Source organism: Ailuropoda melanoleuca, chromosome 14 (genome assembly GCF_002007445.2).
Source record: "Ailuropoda melanoleuca isolate Jingjing chromosome 14, ASM200744v2, whole genome shotgun sequence".
Classification (NCBI taxonomy): Eukaryota; Metazoa; Chordata; class Mammalia; order Carnivora; family Ursidae; genus Ailuropoda; species Ailuropoda melanoleuca.
The window spans coordinates 82,040,030-82,063,858 of NC_048231.1; the positions used below are offsets into that span (position 1 = coordinate 82,040,030).

A 23,829-nucleotide genomic window follows, 5' to 3' on the forward strand; every position below is an offset into this window, starting at 1 on the left:
ATATTCTTTCACATCTTAATAAACAGGGAACTCTAAACATAAACCGTTAGTCCTTCTAAAATTCAAGTCTCTGCCCCATCAAGCACCACAGCTTGTCCATCCCTAATCTCCCACAACCCCCTGCTCTAATCAAACTGATGCACTTGTGACCCTTCAGATACACTATTTACACCCCAGGGGTCCTGAGCACTCCCTCTCTGGCTCTTCACTGACCAAGTCACTGCTAATCACTACAGCTCCAAATGACTCCAGCACTTAGGAGCTGTTCTTCCTCCTGGGCTATCTTTCTGTGTATCTGCCTATCTCTAAGCTCTTCAGAAGTCACACCTTTCTTTGTCCAGGGCCTAGTACATTAGAGACAATGGCATATTCCCAATACACGTTTCAGAATGAACTTAACAAAAGAGAGATTATTACACTGTGAAGGGATAATATGAGGACTGCTGAGCTATAAAGCTGACCGTCCCTAAACTACATGGCCCTGGACCACTCAGCATTTATAACTAATCTACCATTTCCTCAAATATTGTTATTTGGAAATATTTCAGGAAGTATTTCCTCGGATATATATTAGCTTTCAGTGTTTCTGCTTCTACAGCCCCTTTCTACTTCTGTCTATAATATGCCTAGATTTTATAATACAAAATACAAAGTGCAAAGGGCTTTGAGCCACTGCACTTGCAATGGAAGTGCACTCTTAGCACTATACTGTTTCCATACAGACTAGATGATGACAAACGCTTTAAGCACAGTGAACAGGTTGTGTCCCTACTATCTTACTCATTCAACAAATATTTGTTGAGAGTCTACCATGTGCCAGGCTAGCCTGAATACTAAGGATAACAGCAGTGAGCAAAACCAATGCAGGCACAAGAACAGTCCTTGTTTTCAGAGTTTTCCATCTAATGTTATTTGAGAAATACAAGCAAGAGGAGTAACAGATAATATGAAAAGTGGTGGGAAGTGTAAAGACAAAAAAACAAAGCATAATAACAACAGAGAATGAGAAGGGTGCTGCTGTGTTACGGTGGTCAGAGCAGCTGTTTCTAAGAAGCAGACCTCCTCTAAGCAGAAGGAAGCGTGAAAGTCAGGACAGGAACCATGCAGATATCTGGGGGGAGGTATTCAAGGAAGCAGCAGCAGCAGCGAGGACAAAGGCCCTGGGGACAGCAGTGGGTTGGTATGTTCCAAATTAGCACGAACACCTGTGTGGCTGAAGCAGCAGGAGTGAGATGGACGAGGTCAGCAGATAACATCAGTACCCCTGTACTAGAGAGGCAGAAGTCACACTGCACAGACACATCCAGAAAAAGGCAGTGAAGGCAGTCAATTAGGAATGTCTCAGCTTTATCAATATATAACTTATAAAAAAAGATCAATGTCTGGGGCACCTGGGTGGCTCAGTCAGTTGGGCATCCGACTCTTGGTTTCGGCTCAGGTCATGACCTCAGGGTTGTGGGACCAGGCCCCATGTCAGGCTCAGCGCAGAGTCTGTTTGAGATTCTCCCTCTCCCCACCCCCAATCAATCAATCAATCAATAAATAAATAAATAAATTTTAAAAGAAAAAGATAAACATTCATATAAGGTTATAACTGAAAAATTTGCAAATGAGGGCCAGGCTGAGAACTGAACAGTTGAGTTCACAGGTTGATAAGAAGAACACATAAATGGATCTCAGAGGAAGAGGCTGCATGTCCGGCCTGGGGCCAGCAGAATGGCCCACTCCGAGCAGACCTCACAGGGACCTGTCTGGAGTGGTGGCACTAGAGAAAGGGGTAGGACCTATGGTTGACCAGAGCATCACCATATACAGGTAAGAGTGACGGCTTTCACAAAAACGTCACCAAAACCAGGTAAAAGGACAAGCTAAACATTCTCAAAATAATTTCTACTTCATAAGAGAGCATCAAGAGCAAACCTAAGTATTGGGCTCTGCTGCCAGGGCCCGAACGAAGCCCCACCACTGGGCTAAGTCACCGGGGTCTCATTCAACCCCTCAACAGTAACACTGTGAGAACTGATCCATGTCACAAATTCTAAGTGTTGCACTTTCGACTCCAGCATGCCAAACCATGTTCTTTGTATTACACTATTAGTGTCTTGAGGAAAATACCTTCATCTTACTTTATTCCTTCCCAAGCACTTCCTTGAGATCACGGACAAGGTAAAACAAAAACAGGCTTTTACTTCTGGCAGACTCATTTCAATTCTAGTGGGATCAACCCGATATACACTGAAAAAACATCAAGTCATGAGCCTGTGGATGACTTAATCTTCATTTTAAATATATAAATGCTGAGAGGTATGGAATTAAGAAAGAATTCCTGGAAGATGTGCGTTTTAATCAGACTTTGAAGATTAGTATCTCAGAGAATGAATATTTTATCAAAATACCCAACCTGTCTGAGAAGCAGTATCCACTAACTACTTAAAAGTCAAGCTTTATTACAAGTGAATTCCTACAAATTCTGGGAGTTTATCTAAACTACTGCAGTTGACCCTGTTCTCTTAATAATAAAGAATCATTTCAAACTTAGTGCATAGATCTCTAAATATCTATCTATGCTCTTGGTAATCACTGGCTTCCAATATTAATAGAATGATTTCACAGTCTCATAAGAAACATCCAAGTGAGCTCTGAACTGCCCTCAGTGGCCACTAACACCACGCTCCTCTTGCCGCACACCTGCTGATGCAGCACTGGTGTGCCGATGGTAAACGTGACAAGTCTACAATGAGACTGATGATGGTCGGGGACAAGAGCATCCCCACTTTTCAAGTTCATATTCCCCTTAAGTCAGAAGCTGATCCACACTCAACACTGCTATGGTTATAGTACATGAAACATTTAAATAGTAGTTTGGTTTCACATGGAAACTGTTACCAAGACAAACCTTCTTGTAGGATGGAGTTCCAAGAACATTAAATCATAAGAAATTGTTTCAGCAGCTGGTTAGAGCTGAGTGTACATAATACAAGACATCTGGTTGTCTGTGCATTTTCAGTTCATTTAAAAAGTATAAACACATTAAAACACTGAAATGTTTGATATATTACAACACTGTCTGCTTGCTCCTCAAGAGTGTTTAAGTGACTGGTCTATTCATTGTATTCAAGCCTTATTTACCAGGTAAAGAGATTTACTACTTCCATTCCCCTTAACTTCACCAAGACATTTTATTAACAAGGGGGGTGTGGAAGAATGTACTCACGGAGGATATATACTAAATAGCTGGTATTTAGTAATGACATAAACATAATAGAGATGGAACTATTTAAAAAATTAAGTCAAGAACCCAGGAAGCATCCCACATACAACGACAAATAAAGAGACAATCCACGTGTTCCCCCCTTTCCCACATCTGACCACATGTAACAGAAACCTAACCACAGTGGCTTAACCAAAATAAGTGTTTGTGTTTTTTTTCACTTAAGAAGAAACCCAAAGATAAGCCATCTAGGGCTGATGTGACAGTTCCACAGTATCATTAATATCCCATGTTCCTGGGACACTATTCTTTGCATGTGGTGCTGATCACTGTTTCAAGATGGCCCCCAGCACTGTCTCCACATCCCAAGAAGGAAGAGAAGGGCAGCGGGCAAAAAAGCTGTAGGTCCATGCTCTGCAAGGTCATGACTTCTGCTTACACAGCATTGACCCAAACCATGTCATGGGGCCACATTTAGTTGCTGAGGTGCCCAAAAACTAAGCTGGGCACACACTGGCCCCCCAAACAATATCAGAGAGGTGTTAGAAAGAAGGCGAGAAAGGACATCAGAAATGCAAGTAACTGTGTCTGCCACACAAGTTCCACGTGCATTAGGCGTTTTCCCCTGTACCCCTCCCCCACCAGGTGATCCCTCTGTCGCTCCAGCCCTGCCTTCCAGGCTGCACGTGAGCAGACCAAGTCACCACAGGGAGTGGTGGTGCTAGCTTCTAAATCTAGATTACGTTCTGGACGCTGCACTTATGCACAACAGAGGCCAGGAGGCCGTCTTCTCACGAAGACCTGGTCCTTCCCTTTGGGGCCACAGGCAAGCAGCCCATGTCCGATGATGTCCCCATGTTCACAGAGATTCTGTCATGATCAATCTTAAACTCTTCTTCTTTATTCAAAAAATTAATTCCTTTAGGGGCACTTGGCTGGCTCGGTCAGTAGAGCACGTACTCCAGATCTCAGGATTATTAAATGTGAGCCCCACACTGCGTGTAGAGATTACTTAAGAATACAGTCTTAAAAAAAAAATAATTCCTTTAAAATATGCATTCTCGGTGGGGTAATATCTCCCCCAAGAGAGTGAAAATTGATTCTCCAGGTGTGAAAAACTTCATAGATATCATAATGATCTGCGGCCCTCCAAAGGGCCACGGTATATAAAGAGACATTCAGTGTATGGGGTATTCAAATTTCATTAGTGGTGAGAGGCAATTACAAAAATGTCTAAAAAGACTCCAGAGAGACAATTTTTTTTAAAAGTTGAGAGTAACTGCTTTAAAAGGAACAATTTAAAGGAACTGCATATTCATATAGGAATACAGGAATTGCTTTAAAAGGAACAATTTAAAGGAACTGCATATTCATACAGGAATACAGGAATATAGGAATGCAGAAATCTAGTTATAGCAAACAAATAGGGCTATATTTTTCTCACAAGAGAAGTCTGAGGTGAAAGTGACGAGGGGGCACTGGTAGTAATGACTTTGGTTCAGCAGCTCAATGATATCAAAGCAGAATCTTCTGTGAGTCTCTGGGCTCATGGTGCCAAGAGAGCCACACAACTCACACTACCTTGTCTACAGTCCAGACAGCAGGAAAGAGGGCTGTCAAGAACAAAAAGATAGACCTCCTAGCTGAGACAGGTCCCCTTACCCAGAAGTTTTAGTGGAAGATGGTCCCCTACATCTCAGGGACAACACCTAAATTCAAAAAAGGCTGGAAATGGAAATCCGATGTCTCCCAAAGAGGTCAGAAATCAGGAAGTAATGAAGAAGGAGAGAACCTGGGCTGGCTCATGAGCTGTCTCTCCCATAAACGGGTTAGACTCTCTTCCACCTGTTAACAGAGATCTCAAAGATAGCACTACAGAGATTAATTCCGTGCTATCACTTGCTCAATATTCCTAAAGAGTTTGATTATTTTCCCCTTATAACATAGAATTCTTGTTTTGATAATGCATAGTCAGAGTATAAATATTATTAAGCAAAAGATAACAGAAGAACTCCACGGATGGACAAAGAGGCATACGTAAAAGGCATACACAAAAATATTACACCAGGACCCACAAACTCTTCCACGTGATCAATCACCATCTTCAATATACAAAGAAGAAAAAGCAAATCCTGGCTTGGCCAGAACTTACAGGAGTGGAATATCCGTGATTAACTGCATCAAACAACAGAGCAATTCTTCCAAAAGATCTTCAGAATCAGAACCTGGTAAGAGACACAAAAAATTTTTTTTAAAATATAAAATAGAATAGAGCTTTTCAGAAGTACGGTCTTCGTTCCTAATGAGAATAACAACAGTTATTACCACATAAACTCAGACCCCAATGTTGACCTCTAATAAAATCCAAACCATGAGCAAGTTAACACATACTACAATCTTCGCCTAGTATAGGAATTCTGAACATTAGCTATTAATTACCTAACTTTTAATGTGTCAAGGTCTCTTATGGTTCCTGTAGACCAGCAGTTTTCAAATCTCTTATTTTATACCGTGTTTTTTCAAATGAAATCTTACACTGAAGTGAAATATAAAACATAGACCCCCCAAAAATTAAGCTGCTCTAGCTGCTTGTTTCAATCAGTAGAATACCTGTACCTCTTTCCCCCAGTAAATATCTGATCAAACACTGGGTCTCCTTGATGGGCCTCAAAGCACCTTTTCTTTTCTTTTTTTTTTTTTTAAAGATTGTATTTATTTATTGGACAGAGAGAGACACAGCAAGAGAGGGAACACCAGCAGGGGGAATGGAGGAGGGAAAAGCAGGCTTCCCACTGAGCAGGGAGCCCGATCCGGGGCTTGATCCCAGGACCCTGGGATCATGACCTGAGCCGAAGGCAGACACTTAATGACTGAGCCACCCAGGAGTCCCTCAAAGCACCTTTTCTGAACCTGTGGGGCTCCGCAGATCACAGACTGAACCACTGAGAGGGTTTCCACCTCTTTACAAATAAAGAGCCAGAGGTGAAATGGCTTTCCCAAGTCAAGAGAGTAAGTGGCAATGTTAGGATGCAAATTATCATTCCTGTAGAGGTGCTCCTCTGTCCCAAACAGCTCTAAGTGACCGTCCAATTTCCAAAGCCAACCAATAGCTCGTGTGACTTCTGGCTTTGGACACTACTGACACCTACTCCGTCACAAAATTCTTATTCCCTTCAGTTCCTACAATACCTTGTTCCCAGTCTACTTTTTCTACTCATTCCCAGGATCTGCCTCCTCAGAATATCTTTCAGCTTTTGGTGTGTTCCCCAAAGTTCCACCATTGGCTTTCTCCTCTTTCCACTCTCTACGTCCTCTTTCATCAGTCATTACTTACATACTAGTGATTTCTACGGCGACGTTTTCCTCTTGGCCTCTCCAATGAACTCCTTCTTATCTTTATATCCAATTGCCTACTGGCCATCTCCACCTAGATGCATCACTAGCACCTCAAGCTCCACATGTTCAAAACTGAACCCATCTTTCCCAATACTTGAAATTCACTTATTGCTTCTTTCAGTTTCCTTTCAGTGACTACATCAAGAACCCAGGGCCAAAGCCCGGACTACTCTCTCCTGTGCTTTTAAAAAAAATTTTTTTAAATATTATTTATTTATTTATTTGATGGAGAGAGAGACAGCCAGCGAGATAGGGAACACAAGCAGGGGGAGTGGGAGAGGAAGAAGCAGGCTCCCAGCGGATGAGCCTGATGCGGGGCTCGATCCCAGAATGCCGGGATCATGCCCTGAGCCGAACGCAGATGCTTAATGACTGAGCCACCCAGGTGCCCCATCTCCCATGCTTTTTTTAACCAATCTCTGGGTCCATTCGATTGCACAGACTACCTCTCTTATGCTTCCTCTTTTCTGCTCTCCTCGTCATGCTTTTGTTCATTATTTCATCATCTCAGTTCAGTTAAACCAGCTTACTAAATTAAAACTTACTCCTGAACTTCTTTCAACCTTCCTAACTAGTATTCCTACATCCAATCTTACTCCTCTCCAACCCAGACTCTAGACTGCTACCAAATGGAGCTAACTTAACTCCCTCCTTTCCTCTCCTGGCTTACATCTTTTCAACTGCTTTAAGCTGAACACTAGGTCTCTGAGAAAACACAAGTGCTATGGTACAGCATGCCAGACGCTTCAAGACACAGACTCTGTACCCCATTCTACCATGATCACCCCCCATTACTCACAACTTACATTCCAGCAATACCCAGCTACCTGCTACGTGCCATTTCACGCCTCCTCAGTAACGTTAGCTCTGCCGAGAATGCCCTCCAACAATTAAAACCTGACTTTTTAAAAAGCCAATCTTTTTTCACCTGCATCATCCTCAGTCTTCCTCTCCTCCATAAAACCCAACTCTCCCGGCTCACTCTGAAAAAAAAATAATCATCTACAAAGCATCTTGCCTTGTACATGTCTTTCACTGTATACATCGGTTACATTATACCATAATTTCCGTCTATACCTGGACAGGCCCCTATTGGACTCTATCCTTTTTTTTTTTTTTTAAAGTAGGCTCCATGCCCAGCGTGAAGCCCAACACGGGGCTTGAACTCACGACTCTGAGATCAAGACCTGAGTTGAGATCAAGAGTTGGACACTTAACCCAGGCACCCCTGGACTCTGTACTTCTTCAGGATGACGACTGACAAAGAGCTTAATACATAACATATACTCAAAACATGTTTGCCGAACCAAACCCAGGGTCTAGTACAAATCTAGTGATTATTTCCGAAGCATCAAAGCACTTGGAATTTCAAAGTTTAGCAATTCTTTTTTCTAGACCTGGTATTCAGAATATCACCTGGTATTCAGAAATTATGAAGAAATTCCTTCCTGCCTTGCCATAAATAGAACTGGCACGGTAGGGGCGCCTGGGTGGCACAGCGGTTAAGCGTCTGCCTTCGGCTCAGGGCGTGATCCCGGCGTTATGGGATCAAGCCCCACATCAGGCTCCTCTGCTATGAGCCTGCTTCTTCCTCTCCCACTCCCCCTGCTTGTGTTCCCTCTCTCACTGGCTGTCTCTATCTCTGTCGAATAAATAAATAAAATCTTTAAAAAAAAAAAAAAAAAAAAAAAAAAAAGAACTGGCACGGTAACCCTCTGAGAGGTGAGTACAGAGCTTGAAGAGAATACTAAATCACACCGAAAGCACCAATCAATGCCACAAAGAAAACACGGCAAGAATCAAGTTTGATAACTACATTAAATAGCACTCTAGAAGTGCCAGGCTTAGCTTAACCAGTGAAGAAAATAAAATTTGGAAATAAGTAACACTGGTCTCTGAGGCTACACAATAAAAAGTAGATGTAACTAAAATCCTTCTCATTGCCAAAGCTGTCTGACATAACCCAAGTCAGTCAATAACCTACTCCAAGTTGATCTGTTGGCCTATAATATACACCTAATACAAGCTTGCTGACATGTCATCCCCTGGCTCATCCTACAGGATGCAGTGACCAGACCCAAGTAAGGACATTTAAAATCATTCCTTGAGTCCCTAAAGAACAGTCCAGACCAAATCAGCAGGCCACTTTAACAGCATACCCCTGTTCAGCCAAGTAGTCAGAAGTGTTTTAATTACAGAAAGTGAGGGAACAAATGCTAAGGACCCAGAGATGGTTGGATTTTTTTCTCTCAGGGGTGTAAACACATCTCACTCTCAAATCTTAACACAGTGAAGAGGATTCTGTGTTCTATTCCATGTGCCATCTAAACCATGACTTCTGCCAAGATTACAACTTAGGTCAATAAAGGAATATATTCACAGTTTTGTTATTAACAAATGAAAATGATGATAAATACATTTCATACAAGTGAAATGTACCATTTCAAGGCCAAAACTCTAGCAACAAAAGACAAGAACAGGCAATTTCCAGTTGAAATGTCAGACAACTTCTATTTACTAAAACAAAAACATCCCTACAGAATACTATATTCTTATTTCTGGGACTAATCTAGAAGCAAATAACTGTGTATCAGGTGAAGAGGGACAAGATTTGACTGCTTACCAGGTCTGACACTAAGCAAGTCACTCATACTACATTCCTGTCCAAGCAACGTTTATATCACTCAGCTTTCATTTGAGGCCAAATATCTTCCTTAGTGCCAATAAAAACAAGTAAATATAAACTCACCTGCCAGAAATTATAGTAACACTCATGCATTTCTCATAGAAAGAGAATCTGAAAAGCCCTTGAAATCTTCAGGTCAGTGACAAAGTAAACTGAGCAAAGGACTTTGAAGAGATTCAGTATGTTTATTGTGAAGTTTTAAACCCAGAGTTTTTCTCTCTTAAAGAGTTTTAAATTGCCTCTTATAGCTCCAGTCAAATATGCTCATATTTTCAACGTTAGCTTCTCTGAGATAATATTCATAGCTAACAGTTACTGAATACCCTACCCTTTGAGAGGCACTGTGCCAAGCATTTCATTCTCTCTGTCACATTAATCCTGACAATAACTCTCAAGGAGTAGGCGTGATCACCGCCATGTTACAGATAAAGAAATCAAGGCTCAGAAAGGTCAGTTTACGTACAAATATGTGGCAGAGACTAGATTTGAAGCCAAATCCATACTCATAAAAAGAAAAAAACCAAAAAACAAAAACCCTTACGAACTATTTTAAAGACCTGTTCCTATACAGAGTTGGAAAAAATCCAGTCAGTCAACTCATGTTTCACTGAAGACCCCAAATACAAACCCTGGTAAATAAATGCCATGAGCCACCCGAGGGGAGAGAGACGAAACACCCCGTATTATTAGTTTACACACCAAGGTGATAATGTTATACGTTCATCAACACATACTGGAAATCTTTGATTTAAATACCCAATTTAGAAATAACCTCTAACGGTGAATAAATATAAACTGTTAATATGAGCATTGTGCAGAACAAGGTCACTGAAATCTCACCCCTGTATCTGGGGTTCCCCCGCTTTAAAGCCCTAACCCTGCTTCTCTGGTTCCTGTTAGTGACACCAGGGGAAGGAGCAAATGAAAGACCAGATGATATCCACGGTCCCTTACAACTCCAGTCATCTACACGTGAAACTGAGCTGTTCAGCACTCATTCATACCACACTCTCCCTACGGAGGGGAACCAGAGAAGAGCAAGATACTGTTGTAATCAAATACCTTCCACCAGAGTAGGAAGGGAAGGGAAGAGAGGGAGAAAAGAATAATGAAAAAAGCACTCACTCGAGAAAGAGGGAAAAAATAACACTGATGGAAAACAAAGCAGCAGCCAGAAAAAAGAAAACATATGGGTCATTTAAATCAGGTAACATGGAAATATTAAAACACAGAGAGCTCGTTGTTTACTTTGTACGCAGAAAGTCAAACTGTTGGTTTCTAAATGCTGCTCAACTGTGCCAAATACAAGCATTAAAAATATAATCAAGAAATAACAGAGCTATATTCCAAAACCAGGTTCCCCAAGTGCCTAAAAAGTTCAGAGCAAAATTGACTTCCTTAAGATGGAAGACACATAAGCTAGATTGTATTTACTATAACTTATATTCAGGAAACCATGGTAGAGTTCGTAATTGGCAGTTTTAATTGTGAAACTAATAATGGAATTATTCTAAAGTATTAAAAATCATATTTAAACTTCTAATCAGCAAAACTGAATATGCATCTATAAAATAATCATAAACTAAGGAAAAGCAGATGGACTCAATCTTTTCTAAAATGAAAATTGCTCTACATTTTAATGCATTACGCTATTTATATGACTGTGTCCCACATATTCCAATAAAATCTGCAATAATTCCGGCTGTCTGCTATTATTATAGTCAAATGGAAATGTTTCTAATTATACTCAAGGATAATACAGACTTCCAGGTTCAATTATAAAATATGCCTTTTTTATTTCTAAGTTGAGCACAGTATAAAAACTGTTAACAGAAGAGGGTAGAAAACAGTTTCCTGGTACGCTGGAGGAAGTATGCAAATAGACTGTAGTAGGCAACCACTAACTATATAGAACATCTGTGCGACAGGGTATTGTACTGCATAATACATACCTAGGTGCTAGGCCAGTTGAAAGTATTATCCTCTTAAACTCCAGTTTTATTATTTTTGTATTCAATTTATTTAAACTAAAGAAAAATAAATGTACTCACTTCTCCCACCCCCCCAACCTGTTCTCAGCATCTAGGAGTTTAATGTATGTATAACGGATTTCGCTTTCACATATAAGAGAGATCATATGGTATTTGTCTCTGACTTCTTTCACTTAGCCTAATGCCCTCGAGGTTCATCCACATTGTTACAAATGGCAGGATTTCATTTTTTATAGTTGAACAATATTCCACTGTGTATATACACCACATCATCTTTATCCACTCATCCATCAATGGTCACATAGGTTATTTCAATATCTTGGGTATTATAAATAATGCTGAAATGAACATGAGGGTAATATACATTTTTTTAATTAGTGTTTTCCTTTTTTCAGACAAATACCCAGAAATGGAATTGCTGGATCATATGGTAGTCCTACTTTTAATTTTTTTGAGGACCCTCCATACCGCTTTCTATGGCGGCGGCACCAATACTGCATTACATTCCCACCAACGGTGCACAGGGTTTTGATTTGCATTTCTCTGGTAGTTAGTGATGCTGAGCGTCTTTTCATGTACCTCTTGGCTATCTGTCTTCTTTGGGAAAATGTCTATTCAGATCTTCTGCCCATTCGTAATCAGATTATTTTTCCCTACTGAGTTGTCTGAATTATATACGTATATATATTTACAGTAGAACTAGGGCTTATTAAGCTGTGCTTTAGTACAAACGCTTGCCTATGGTGCTCATGATGTATACAGCCTGGACTTTCTGCCAATTCTTCTTGAGCAATGACAAGAGGAAATTGACAGCTAAGTGGATGTTATATGGAAGCTCATCATCTGTAATCTTCATGCAGCCAATGGTCACATGCCAGACACAGCACCTTCTCCATCTAAAATCTGATCGTGGACCTCACTTCATCCACTCTGGCCCTGTGCTCTCATGCGGGTTAGCAAGGAAGGGAACATGCCAGTCTTATTCAGGCCTGGGCCCAGGACTCGAGGGATCTGCTTCTTAGCCAGCTTCTTGACTAATTTTTATTCTTGCTGAGTTTCTTCAGCAGCCCCAATGTCCACGGCGAGAATGTCCACAGCCCTGGCCTCAACAAGTGCTGCTGATACCCCCAAAACACATACGGAGAACTTGGGGCCGGGAGTAGGCTTCAGCCTGATGGTGCCGAGAAGCATGTGTCTTTCTGAGGGTCACTGTTCTTCAAGCTGATCTGCAGCTCCACCATCTCCCAAATCTTCTGGCACCTGCACTGCTTCCTGTGCAAACTTCCCGCACCAACTCGTACAGGGTACTGTGGGAAACTTTGCGGCTCACGGTGCCATGAGCCGCAATAACCGGAAACCTTAGGATTTTTGTTGTTGTTGTTAAGTAAGCTTTACGCCCAACATGGGGCCCAAACTCATGACCCTCAGATTATGAGCTGCATGCTCCATCGACAGAGCCAGCCAGGTGCTAAGTTCTTTATCTATTTTAGATATTAGCCCCTTATCAGATATATGATTTGGAAGTAACTTCTCCCATTCAATAGGCTGCTGTTTTTATTTTCTTGATGGTTTCTTTGCTGTGCAGAAGCTTTTTAGTTTGATGTAGTCCCACTTATTTTTGCTTTTGGTATCAGATTCAAAAAATCTTCTCCAAGACCCATAGCAGGAGGCTTACCACCTATGTTTTCTTCTAGCAATTCTATGGTTTCAGGTCCTATATTCAAGTCTTCAGTCCACTTCGAATTAATTTTTATGTATAGTGTGAGATGGGGTCTAGTTTCATTCTTTTGCATGCGGCTGTCCAATTTTTCCATCACTATTTATTGAAGAGACTGTCCTTTCTCCATATATACATGGCACTTTTGTCATAACCTAATTGGCCACATGTGCATGGGTTTATTTTTGGGTTCTCTATTCCGTTCCATTGATCTGTATCCGCTTTAATGCCAATACCACAGTTTCAATTCCTATAACTTTGCGATATAGTTTGAAATCAAGAGCAAGCCTATCAGTAAAGTTTAAGGATTTTGTTCCACTGATAACAGAAAAGAAAGGGAGAGAAAAAAGAGAAATATCAAAAAACAGTATCACCTATTGTAAGGTCAAGAACAATTCAGGAGGTCCTAAAAGCATTTTAATTTTTCTGCAAAGACAGATCACAAATCTTAAATGCAGGGGCGCCTGGGTGGCACAGCGGTTAGGCGTCTGCCTTCGGCTCAGGGCGTGATCCCGGCGTTATGGGATCGAGCCCCACATCAGGCTCCTCTGCTATGAGCCTGCTTCTTCCTCTCCCACTCCCCCTGCTTGTGTTCCCTCTCTCGCTGGCTGTCTCTATCTCTGTCAAAATAAATAAATAAAATCTTAAAAAAAAAAAAAATCTTAAATGCAAAATATTTCAAAAGAGTAAATCCTTGCTTTGAGTTCTTTCTAGCAATTGGTTTCTTTTTTTTTTCTTGCATTACCCAACTAATGAAATTAAACTGTTAAATTTTATACTAAGACAAAAATAAACAAAACAGAAACAACTCAACTGCCAATTTCAGGTTTCCCTCTTGAGCTACAGCCTGCCCCAGGCCCTAAGGATTAGCTCAAGGACAGATCAGAGAACAGTGAAACCCTGTTGCCTTGAGAGTCAAAGAACCTCGGCCATCTGAAAAAATTCAAAACTAGTTTCAAAAGAGGGATTTACCTCTACTGCATTTAGCTAAATGAATACATCATGGATTTTGAAGGTACTTCCAGAGAGTCTCAAAAAGATTTTCAGCCAGCGATGCCTGGGTGGCTCAGTCGGTTGAGTGTCAGCCTTCGTCTGAGGTCATGATCCCAGGGTCCTGGGATCAAGTCCCACACTGGACTCCTTGTTCAGCACAGAGCCTGCTTCTTCCTCTGCCTGCTGCTCCCCCTGCTTGTGCTCTTTCTCCCCCGCCCCCCATGCTCTTTCTCGCTCTCTCTGACAATAAAAATCTTTAAAAAAAAAATAAAAAACTTAAAAAGGTTTTCAGCCAGAGGAGAATGAAAAGGAGTTACATTAGAGAGGTCTGATTATGGATTATTCTTTTAATTTCCATAAATATTCTATCTTCTATCATTTTTTTTTTTCTCATTTTGATCTCTCAGAAGTTGAAAGTTTTTTTCAACTGTTCAGGATCCTTGGTTCTCCATTTACGAGCCAAAAGGAGGCCAGTGCTGATGGCGGCTCCGTGTCCAAGGCACAGCCTGCCAAGTGGTGGCTCCCACGGGAGGGTTCAGAGCTGTTTCATTGAGGGACACCCAAACATCAGCATCTCTACATCTTCTTCCTGTTTTCAGTTCATTTTCTCCAGAAGAGTATGCATTAACCTTCTGGAAGGAAGGGGATGCAGTGGGTACAACCCCAGTGCCAGCATTCTTAGAAGCCATGTCAAGATGCCTCACTCCTCCATTTGTAGCCTTTGCTCTTAGCCCTGTTCTCAGTATGCCACCCCTCCACTGTGCCCCAGAGCTCCCACAGGAAGGCTCTCCTGGCTCAGCCTCTCAGAGAAGACTAGTATTAACTGGGGAGGGGGTGGTCTCCTGACTGTGCATGGTGGTGGAGAAGAGCTGAGCATCCAACCACTCCCTTCAATCGCTCCTCCCAGGTGTCTGCCTTCAGAGACACCTGGTACTTCCAATTCCTAAGCCTTTCCAGGGTTCTATGGCAAGAACTGGCTGTTTCCTGGAGTTCTCCAACCCTGAAGGCATTTAGCCTTCAGCTTTCACTGATAAATTGCATTCATCATTACTCAACTTTCCAACTTGCAAAATGTTATTAACATTGTGTTCCCCTTTCCTCCTCTTTAAAATTAAAATAAATTCATGATTTTTTAAAACTCCCTCTACTGATATTTTATTGGGGTTTCAGAAGAAATCAAAGATAAGCATGTGGGTTCAATCCACTATGCTTGAGAGCAATTCCTACGAAACAAAATTTTTTGAATAAATTTATATTAAACTATTGTATGCCGATGAAATGTGGTTAAGCAAGCATTTTACCTGGACTCGACAAGTCTCCAGTCTCTTTTCTACTCTCCACAGAGCTGCGCTAACTGGCTGCTGTGTGTGCCCAGCTCTTGGCAGGTGACCCAGGTCCTCCGTCCCCTCAGTGCCCACCCACAGCACTGTTGGCATAGGTGGTATGTTCCTCCAATGCAAAAGCGCACTCCCTCTCTGTGCTCTTGCTTCTAGTGCCCCCTGCTTCCCTGCGGTTTCCAGTCAATTCTTTCCCCCTCTGTGTGTGTGTGTGCTTCTATCTTCAGTCTCAATCTCCAAAGGCTTCTTCAGTCTCAATCTCCAAAGGCTTCTTCCCTCATTTAAAAAAAATGTAAAAATATTTGTAAAGAAACTATAATTGCCTTCTACTGGAGGCTATATTCGTACAGCAGTTACTCCAAAGAGGCCTCCTGTACAAAACAACTAGTTCTTGGCTAAAATACACTTTTCAGTGCATTGACGGGCTTCCAAAAAGTAGAGGAAATCTCCAGGGACCCTTCCACCACAACCAAAAAGAACCACCACAGGCGAACAAACTGTGGCTTGAATCCAGAGTTTACTAAGCAGTAAACAGATTCGAAGGGTAGGGTGACCCAGACGATGAATGCCAGTACAAAGCCGTGCCACCAGCTTGCCACTGGGAAGCTGAACCTGAGATGTCACATGAAGCCGAGAACCTCTGAAAGAAGTTAAATGGCCTCACGTGACACAGTCTAAATCCCTCTAGAAGCAAATGCAAATCCCTCCTTTATTTGGGGCCTCAGATTAAGATGAACAAACCGAAAGCTCACAATCAACATCATCAAATACATAAAGAAACAAACCACTGTAAGTGTTTGCAGAAACAAATTACAAATTCATACCCCTGAGGACTTAAAATATTGGATTTATGAGAGGCAAAACATAAAATAAGTATCAGTTATTACCTTGGGGTAACGGGGGATGATACCAAGACAGAAGACCATACGCACATTGAAGGCCAAGGGAAAACACAGAATTTGGTAGTACTTCATAGTTTTACCTGGGGCTAGTTTTGTCCCCTTTGACTATTCTTGAAGGCATGCGATAGTGGAAAGAGTTATATTTACAAAATGATACAAATTCCCTCTAGCAAACAATCTACTACCACGCCATACATAGCTGTGGGGAAATGTTCATGCAGGACATCCTCACAGATGTCTATTACAATCGGGGAGCTTCTAGAGAGTCACATAACCCTCATAAAGAAGGCTTCTCCGAATGTGCCAGCAACATCCATCACATCACAGCAGAATTACAGTGAGTCAGAACCCAAAGAGTCCTCAAATCCCTCAGCTGTTTGTAGATGGTCCTCCGCTTCTGTCAGTTCAACCTTCGAACAACCCGTACTACTGTCTATTCTCTCAACCCCTGCACAGTCTCCCAAGCGGTCTCCCGTGCACAAGATTCTGAGATTCACATACTAGCTGATGGACAGATGTTTTTAGATTGCATAGTGAGCTTCCTCTTTTTTTTTTCTTTTTACCATTTAACATATATATGCAATCATTTAATTTTATTACTTCTATAAATTGTAAAAAGACATTAAAAGAAATGTAAAAAGGACTTACACCAGTGATAAGCAGAAATCTCAAACTAATGACATGTATGACTTAAATGAAAATTACATAGGCCAAAAATGAGAAGTCTTTCACCTTAAAAAGATATTTACTGGACTTAAAACTGGTGGATTAACAGTAGACTCAACTGTAAAGGGAAAGAATAGAACAAAACAATGTGTAAAATCCAGAATTGCTAACTCCATATAAAAAAAGAGGACAATCTGTCAGTGCACGGACAGAATTACCAATATCAGACCTCACAGATGGCTCTTTTGGTGAGACAAGCATCTTGATAATGTAGCTCATGGCTGAAAAAGTGTCATTTTTACACTGCCCTCACTTTAGGTTATGTAGGATGTACAACAAAACTGTGCTTCTAGGGGCGCCTGGGTGGCTCAGTCGGTTAGGCATCTGCCTTCAGCTCAGGTCATGATCCTGGAGTCCTGGGATCAAGCCCCACATCTGGTGCCCTGCTCCGCGGGGAGTCTGCTTCTCCCTCCGCCACTTCCCCACCATTCATGCACGCACATGTGTGCGCTCGCACACACGCTCTCTCTCTCAAATAAATAAATAGTATCTTTTAAAAAAATGCAAAAAACCATGCTTCTCAAGCTGGGATATGAGTGGAGAGCGTGGGTACAAAGAGGGTCCTTCAGGGCCTCAAAATAAATACAGGACATCTCCAAAGTCCATCAACTTACTCAGTGGTATGTAATGACAAATAATTTTATATGAATACAATATTATTGTATTTATTTTTAAGTACAATGCATGCATAATTGTTTTGACATAAAGCAAAACAAAGTATTGGGTTTGCAGGTTCTTGGCTGACTCAGCTCTCAGGCACCCTGGGGTAAACATGAACTCCATTCTTGCTGCTAGACCTTCTGTGAAAACACTTGCAACTCCCCAAGCAGGGCTGGTTTTGGTACTTTCAGCACCACAAAAACAAAGCCTAGCCTTACAAAATTAACACATACAAGACACAATTCTGATTAAAAGTTCTGTTTAAACATCAGTATATGTTTAACAAATACACATTATCACCATAGTAAATTGAACACATTTATTTCTTAAAACTCTAAAACCAACATATAAAGCTCTAGGTAGGCAAAAAGCCTAAAGAGGGAAGAGATGTGTTTTGAAAAATGAACCCAGGAATCTTAGAAGCAACACTGCCTTTGCCCTCAGAGAGATGTCAGCTGAAGAGCAGGTGCAGAATACTCTATTCCCCATATTTCATGTAAGAATGCCATTCTGCCCTTCCACTCTCCCAGATGTGAGTTTTAATGCTAAGAAATGAAACACCATCTTGAAAACTATAGACCCTCCCAACTACTGGCAAAGAAAAAAACCCCAAAAAACAACAACAAAACCCCAGATTATCATGAGAGAACAGTAACCTTTCCCTGTGTCTTCAGAAAAAGACCACACATTTCGGCATCATAGAACTGGCCTTAAATGTTACTTCTGGGGGCGCCTGGGTGGCACAGCGGTTAAGCGTCTGCCTTCGGCTCAGGGCGTGATCCCGGCGTTATGGGTTCGAGCCCCACGTCAGGCTCCTCTGCTATGAGCCTGCTTCTTCCTCTCCCACTCCCCCTGCTTGTGTTCCCTCTCTCGCTAGCTGTCTCTATCTCTGTCAAATAAATAAATAAAATCTTTAAAAAAAATAAAATAAAATAAAAAAAATAAATGTTACTTCTGATCAAGTAGCCCCAAAGACCCAGCGACTCTTCTATCCTATAAAGTCATCTTTGACATCTACCAAATCTGTAATTCCGATTAGTTGTCTCCCTTAATGTGTCACCCTAGTAATAACACTGAAGCTGACATCTCTGTTTTCTGAAAAGTATACTTGTGGTTTTTAATTTTATTTTTCATAAGCATGAAAGTCAAAAGTAAATAAAAGTTTCAATCCTACTGGCTTTCTATTTAAAAAGAAAAAGGACGAAAAAAAAAGAATTTGAGAGTCTTGGCTCATTGAAATTAATATAGGAGAAAAAAAGAGGGACAGGGCCACTGTCATTTAGAAATGAAAATTATAAAAAGAAAAATAGAATTTTCAAAATTCTACTTGTATTCCTAAAATTGTATCCTTCTATGTCGCACATGCTGTTACTAGAATATCTTCAAAAGCAATACTTACTGTAGCTGCCAGGAGATTTTTCTTCATAAGTAAAATGAAGTTGCAGTTCCTCCTCCGACATCTCACAGATGAAAACTTTCAGCAAACAGCAAATAATAAACAAAGCGTTGTGTGTCTGCCAAATGAAGATGTGGCTGGAAAGACCAAAATCACACAAGAGTCCATATTTAATCACGAGCATGAGCACTATCTAGATAGTTCATGATTCCTCAAGCACTCTGCCCATTCTGCTTGTAATATAAAGACAATGTCTGTATCTTTTCATGGCTCATGCTTCATTACACCATTCCAGTCTACCTCATGTTTCATTCTTTGTATTTTATTTAGTGAGTCAACCTAACAAAAATATTTTCCTTAGGTATGACTGCTCTTTGTTCTTAACTTCATACTTGTCCCACACACAGGCAGTTCAAAGAAAAGTGAAAAAAAAATTTTAAGTATAACAGAATAAAGAGAATATATGAAAGCACACAATCAAAATTTTAAGTAGGGCACTGCCAGCAGCCCAGTACAATACTTGCTATTTGTAGTAGTAACCATGAACTCAAGAAAAATTTTAACTGGATTCAATATAACTTGTTTGGAAGCAGGGCAATGAGCAATTTTTGAAGAGATTGCCATCCAAAAATGGTTTTAATAAATGCTTGAGTGCATAAAAGATTAACCTTCCAATGTATCAAATATAAAATTATAATACCTATGTTAGCTATAGTGGAATTAAAATAAAAATAAAATAAAATTATAATATCTAATCTGAACCTTCTTTCATTTACTAGGAAACATAGAAAGGAAACAGATGTGGAATGAAATAATCCTCAAACTTGGTCATTATTTAAACTAGATACGAGCAGCAGTGATAATGGAGGGGAATTACCTTTTTAAATAATAATTACATCACTATTAACCTTCTTAAGAAATACATTTCTGAAAATTGTCTAAAATGTTGAAATCAAACAGATTCCAGAATTAATAATCTCACCACAAGGACTTGGACAGTAAATTATAACCTCTCTTTTACTTTTTAATAATGAGAATTCCTTCATAGCTTTCAAAAGACCGTAATCTATTTCTATCAAAAAATGAAAAATACTCATATTTCTAAATATAAAGAGAACATGATTTAATCAGTCAGCTTACTTCTGACATTCTGCCGAAAGTTTTAGTTCTTTGGTTCTAGAAAGGAAGACCTTAATTAGCGCACCAAGGTTTCCTGTTCGAGGGTTGTTTACAACTGCAAGAGAAGATAAGGTTTTAAAAGTTAAAATTAAAAACTGAAATCAAAGTGAACATATTATAGTATTTATAAAACCAAGTTGTCAAACTGAAGTTGCTCCATAGACAAACCTGTCACTTTCACATCTAATTAGGAAAATAAGCAATGAGAGACGTTGTTTGGCCTTAATTCTGAACAAAAAAATGATCTGCAAACTGAAAATGACAGACACAGTAGGAGAAAGTAGCCAATTCATCTTAGAATTCAACATTCTAAAGAGAAGAGGTAAGAGTTGATATATACTCAATTTATACACATATATATTCTCTTCAGAAAAGCAAATGTTAGGGATGTCTGAGTGGCTCAGTTAAGTGTTTGACTCTTCATCTCAACTTGGGTCTTGATCTCAGGGTCATGAGTTCAAGCCCCAAGTTGGGCTCCAAGATAACTGAATTCAATATAATTTGTTTGGAAGCAGGGCAATGAACAATTTTTGAAGAGACTGTCATCCAAAAATGGTTTTAAAAAATGCTTGACTGCATAAAAGATTAACCTTCCAATGTATCAAATATAAAATTGTAATACCTATGTTAGCTATAGTGGAATTAAAATAAAAATAAAATAAAATTTTAAGTGGAGACTAGTTAAAAAAGAAAGAATTTAGAAAAGAAAAAAGAGAGAGAAAGAAAGAAAAGCAAATGTTAAAAAAAAAAAATGATCCCTAGTATATAGAATACAATAAACTATAATGGTAAAACTCTGTTCAGATAATCATAAATCATTCTAATGAAAAATAAACAGAAACATAAAGCAATATGGCCAAGGAGAAGCTATTAGTTCAGAAAAAATTTTAAGGAATTTTAAAATTTTTTAAGTTTAAAGGTGGGCATTTCAGCAAATCCAGACAAAGAATTGAGCAGATACTGTCATAAGAATCAGAAGCTCTGATTTCTAGATCCAAGTCTACAATTAACAGAATATTAAAATTCAAACAAATTACATTTTTTCTCCAACCTCACTTTTCTCATCAAAAGAAACAACAGGTAACAGAACTAATATACAATAAGTGCTTTACCCACATCATCTCATTTAATCCTCAAGACCAGCTATGGGAGATACGCACCAATATCACCTCCATTGAACAGATCTTCATGTCTACGTCGTTACTGCTCAAGGACACATGCTTATCTATTGATTCCAATCCTTGGCTCTAAAATGCTGTGCTATACTAACCCCTATAATCAAGAAATTAGACTTAATGAAAATATAAAGTTCTATCAGTCTGCACAGTAAGACACATGTGATGGTTAATTTTATGTATCAAATTGACTGGATCACAGGATGCCCAGATATCTAGTTAAACATTATTTCTGGAGGTGTAAGTGAAGGTGTTCCTGCACTTTAATTTTCAATGGAGTAAAGCAGACTGGCCTCTCCAAAGTGGGTGGTCATCATCCAACACATTAAAGGCCTAAACAGAGCAGAAGTCAGAGGAAGGCTGAATCCTCTCTCTGCCTGACTGTTGAGCTAATACATTGGTCTTCTGCCCTTGGACAGGGACTTAACAACACTGGCTCTTACGGTTCACAGGTCTTTGGACTCGAACTGCAACTTACACCATTAGCTTTACTGGGTGGGTCTCTGGATAACCCTAATACATCATAGAAGGACAAAAGTTAAGAACCCATCAGAGCTAGAGAGTATTACACTAAGTGAAATAAGTCAGAGAAAGACAAGTACCATATGATTTTACTCGTATGTGAAATTTAAGAAAAAAAACAAACAAGGAAAGGAAAAAAAGAGGGGGGGATGACAGACAAACTAAGAAACAGACTCTTAACTATAGACAACAAACTGATGGTTCCCAGAGGGGAGGGGGGGTGAGGGGATGGGTGAAATAGGTGATGAGCACTGGGTGATGTATGAAGTGCTGAATCACTAGACTGCACACCTGAAACTAGTATTACACTGTATGTTAACTAGCTGGAATTTAAATAAAAACTTAAAAGAAAAAACTCATCAGAAAAGAGAGACTCTTTAGTCAGAACCTTTAATTTTACTGATGAAGAAAAAGAGGGCACCTGGGCAGCTCAGTTGCTTAAGCGTCTGCCTTCAGCTCCAGTCATGAACCCATGGTGCTGGGACTGAGTCCCATACTGGGCTCCCTGCTCAGCAGGGAATCTGCTTCTCCCTCTCCCTCTGCCCCTCCCCCCCGCTTGTGCATGCTCTCGTGCGAGTTCACGCTCTCCCTCTCTTTCCAATAAATAAAATCTTTAAAAAGAAAAAAAAAAAAAAAGAGACCCAGAAAGGTTAAGTGTTGGGCCCAAAGTCAACAATGTTAGTGACAAATGCCCAGTCTTTTTGCTTTACGAATGGTTTTCAAACTGTGAGATTCCAGAGTTCTGAATATTTCTCTTTTGAAGTATATTTTTAACTGTTTTGAAAAATGGAAATGCAAACACTCAAACACACTGGCCTATGCTGCCAGAAAAATTCATTTTTATGCAGACCTGAGATTTATGCTTTTCCTGCCATCTCTATGCATATATTTGAACTTCTTGAAAATGTGTCAAAGATTTGGAAAGATGTACCAAGCTTCAACTACATTTTAAATATTTTACAATCCAGGTATGTACCTACATACTTTAAAAAAATCATGCATGGGAATAAGCATACCATTACAACATACCTGCTTTGTGCTCAGTAACTGTCAAGTTAACTCTGGTCTAGCTGCTGGGCAGGGGTTCTTGTCACAGCTTGAGTCAACGCAAGTTACTGTGTAACTTCCCCGTTGTGATGAAACATTGCAGCACCTTGCTATTTGAGTGTGGTTCACAGAGTAGTAGCAAGCGCATTATCTGGGACCCCGCTGCAGAATCCCAGGTCCACCACCTTGCACCTACTGAAGTAAACAGTGCTTCCCAAAGCCTAATGAGCTTTTAAATCACAAGGCAGTCTTACTAAAGTTTAAATTTTTTTTAATATTTTTTTATTATATTATGTTAGTCACCATACAGTACATCCCTAGTTTTTGATGTAAAGTTCCATGGTTCATCACTTGCGTATAACACCCAGTGCACCACGCAATACGTGCCCTCCTTAATACCCATCACTGCCCTATCCCAATCCCCCACCTCCTCTCCTCTGAAGCCCTCAGTTTGTTTCCCAGAGTCCATAGTCTCTCATGGCTCATTTCCCCCTTCTGTTTACCCCCCTCTTTCTTCTTCCCTTTCTTCTACCGATCTTCCTACTTCTTATGTTCCATAGATGAGTGAAACCATATGATAATTGACTTTCTCTGCTTGACTTATTTCACTTAGCATTATCTCCTCCAGTCCCGTCCACGTTGCAGCAAATGTTGAGAAATCGTTCTTTTTGATGGCTGAGTAATATTCCATTGTATATATGGACCACATCTTCTTAATCCAGTCATCTGTTGTGTCTGTTTTTGTGCCAGTACCATGCTGTCTTTGTGATCACAGCTTTGTAGTACAGCCTGAAATCCGGCATTGTGATGCCCCCAGCTTTTTCCTTTTCAACAATTCCTTGGCGATTCGGGGCCTTTTCTGGTTCCACACAAATTTAAGGGCTGTTTGTT

The 23,829-nt window shown here is 40.2% G+C and overlaps 1 protein-coding gene across 5 annotated transcripts in view; it reads right to left on the reverse strand.

Annotated features, from left to right (window-relative positions):
* DYM (dymeclin) overlaps positions 1-23,829 on the reverse strand; it is a 334,558-nt gene that overhangs the window by 250,033 nt on the left and 60,696 nt on the right. For all 5 annotated transcript variants that reach the window (XM_034642813.1, XM_034642810.1, XM_034642809.1 and 2 more), the window contains 3 exons: positions 20,156-20,249; positions 19,019-19,152; positions 5,364-5,436 (listed from right to left, as the gene is read on the reverse strand). In XM_034642813.1, coding sequence (XP_034498704.1) covers positions 5,364-5,436; positions 19,019-19,152; positions 20,156-20,249 — 301 coding nt within the window. The remainder of the gene's footprint in view (positions 1-5,363; positions 5,437-19,018; positions 19,153-20,155; positions 20,250-23,829) is intronic.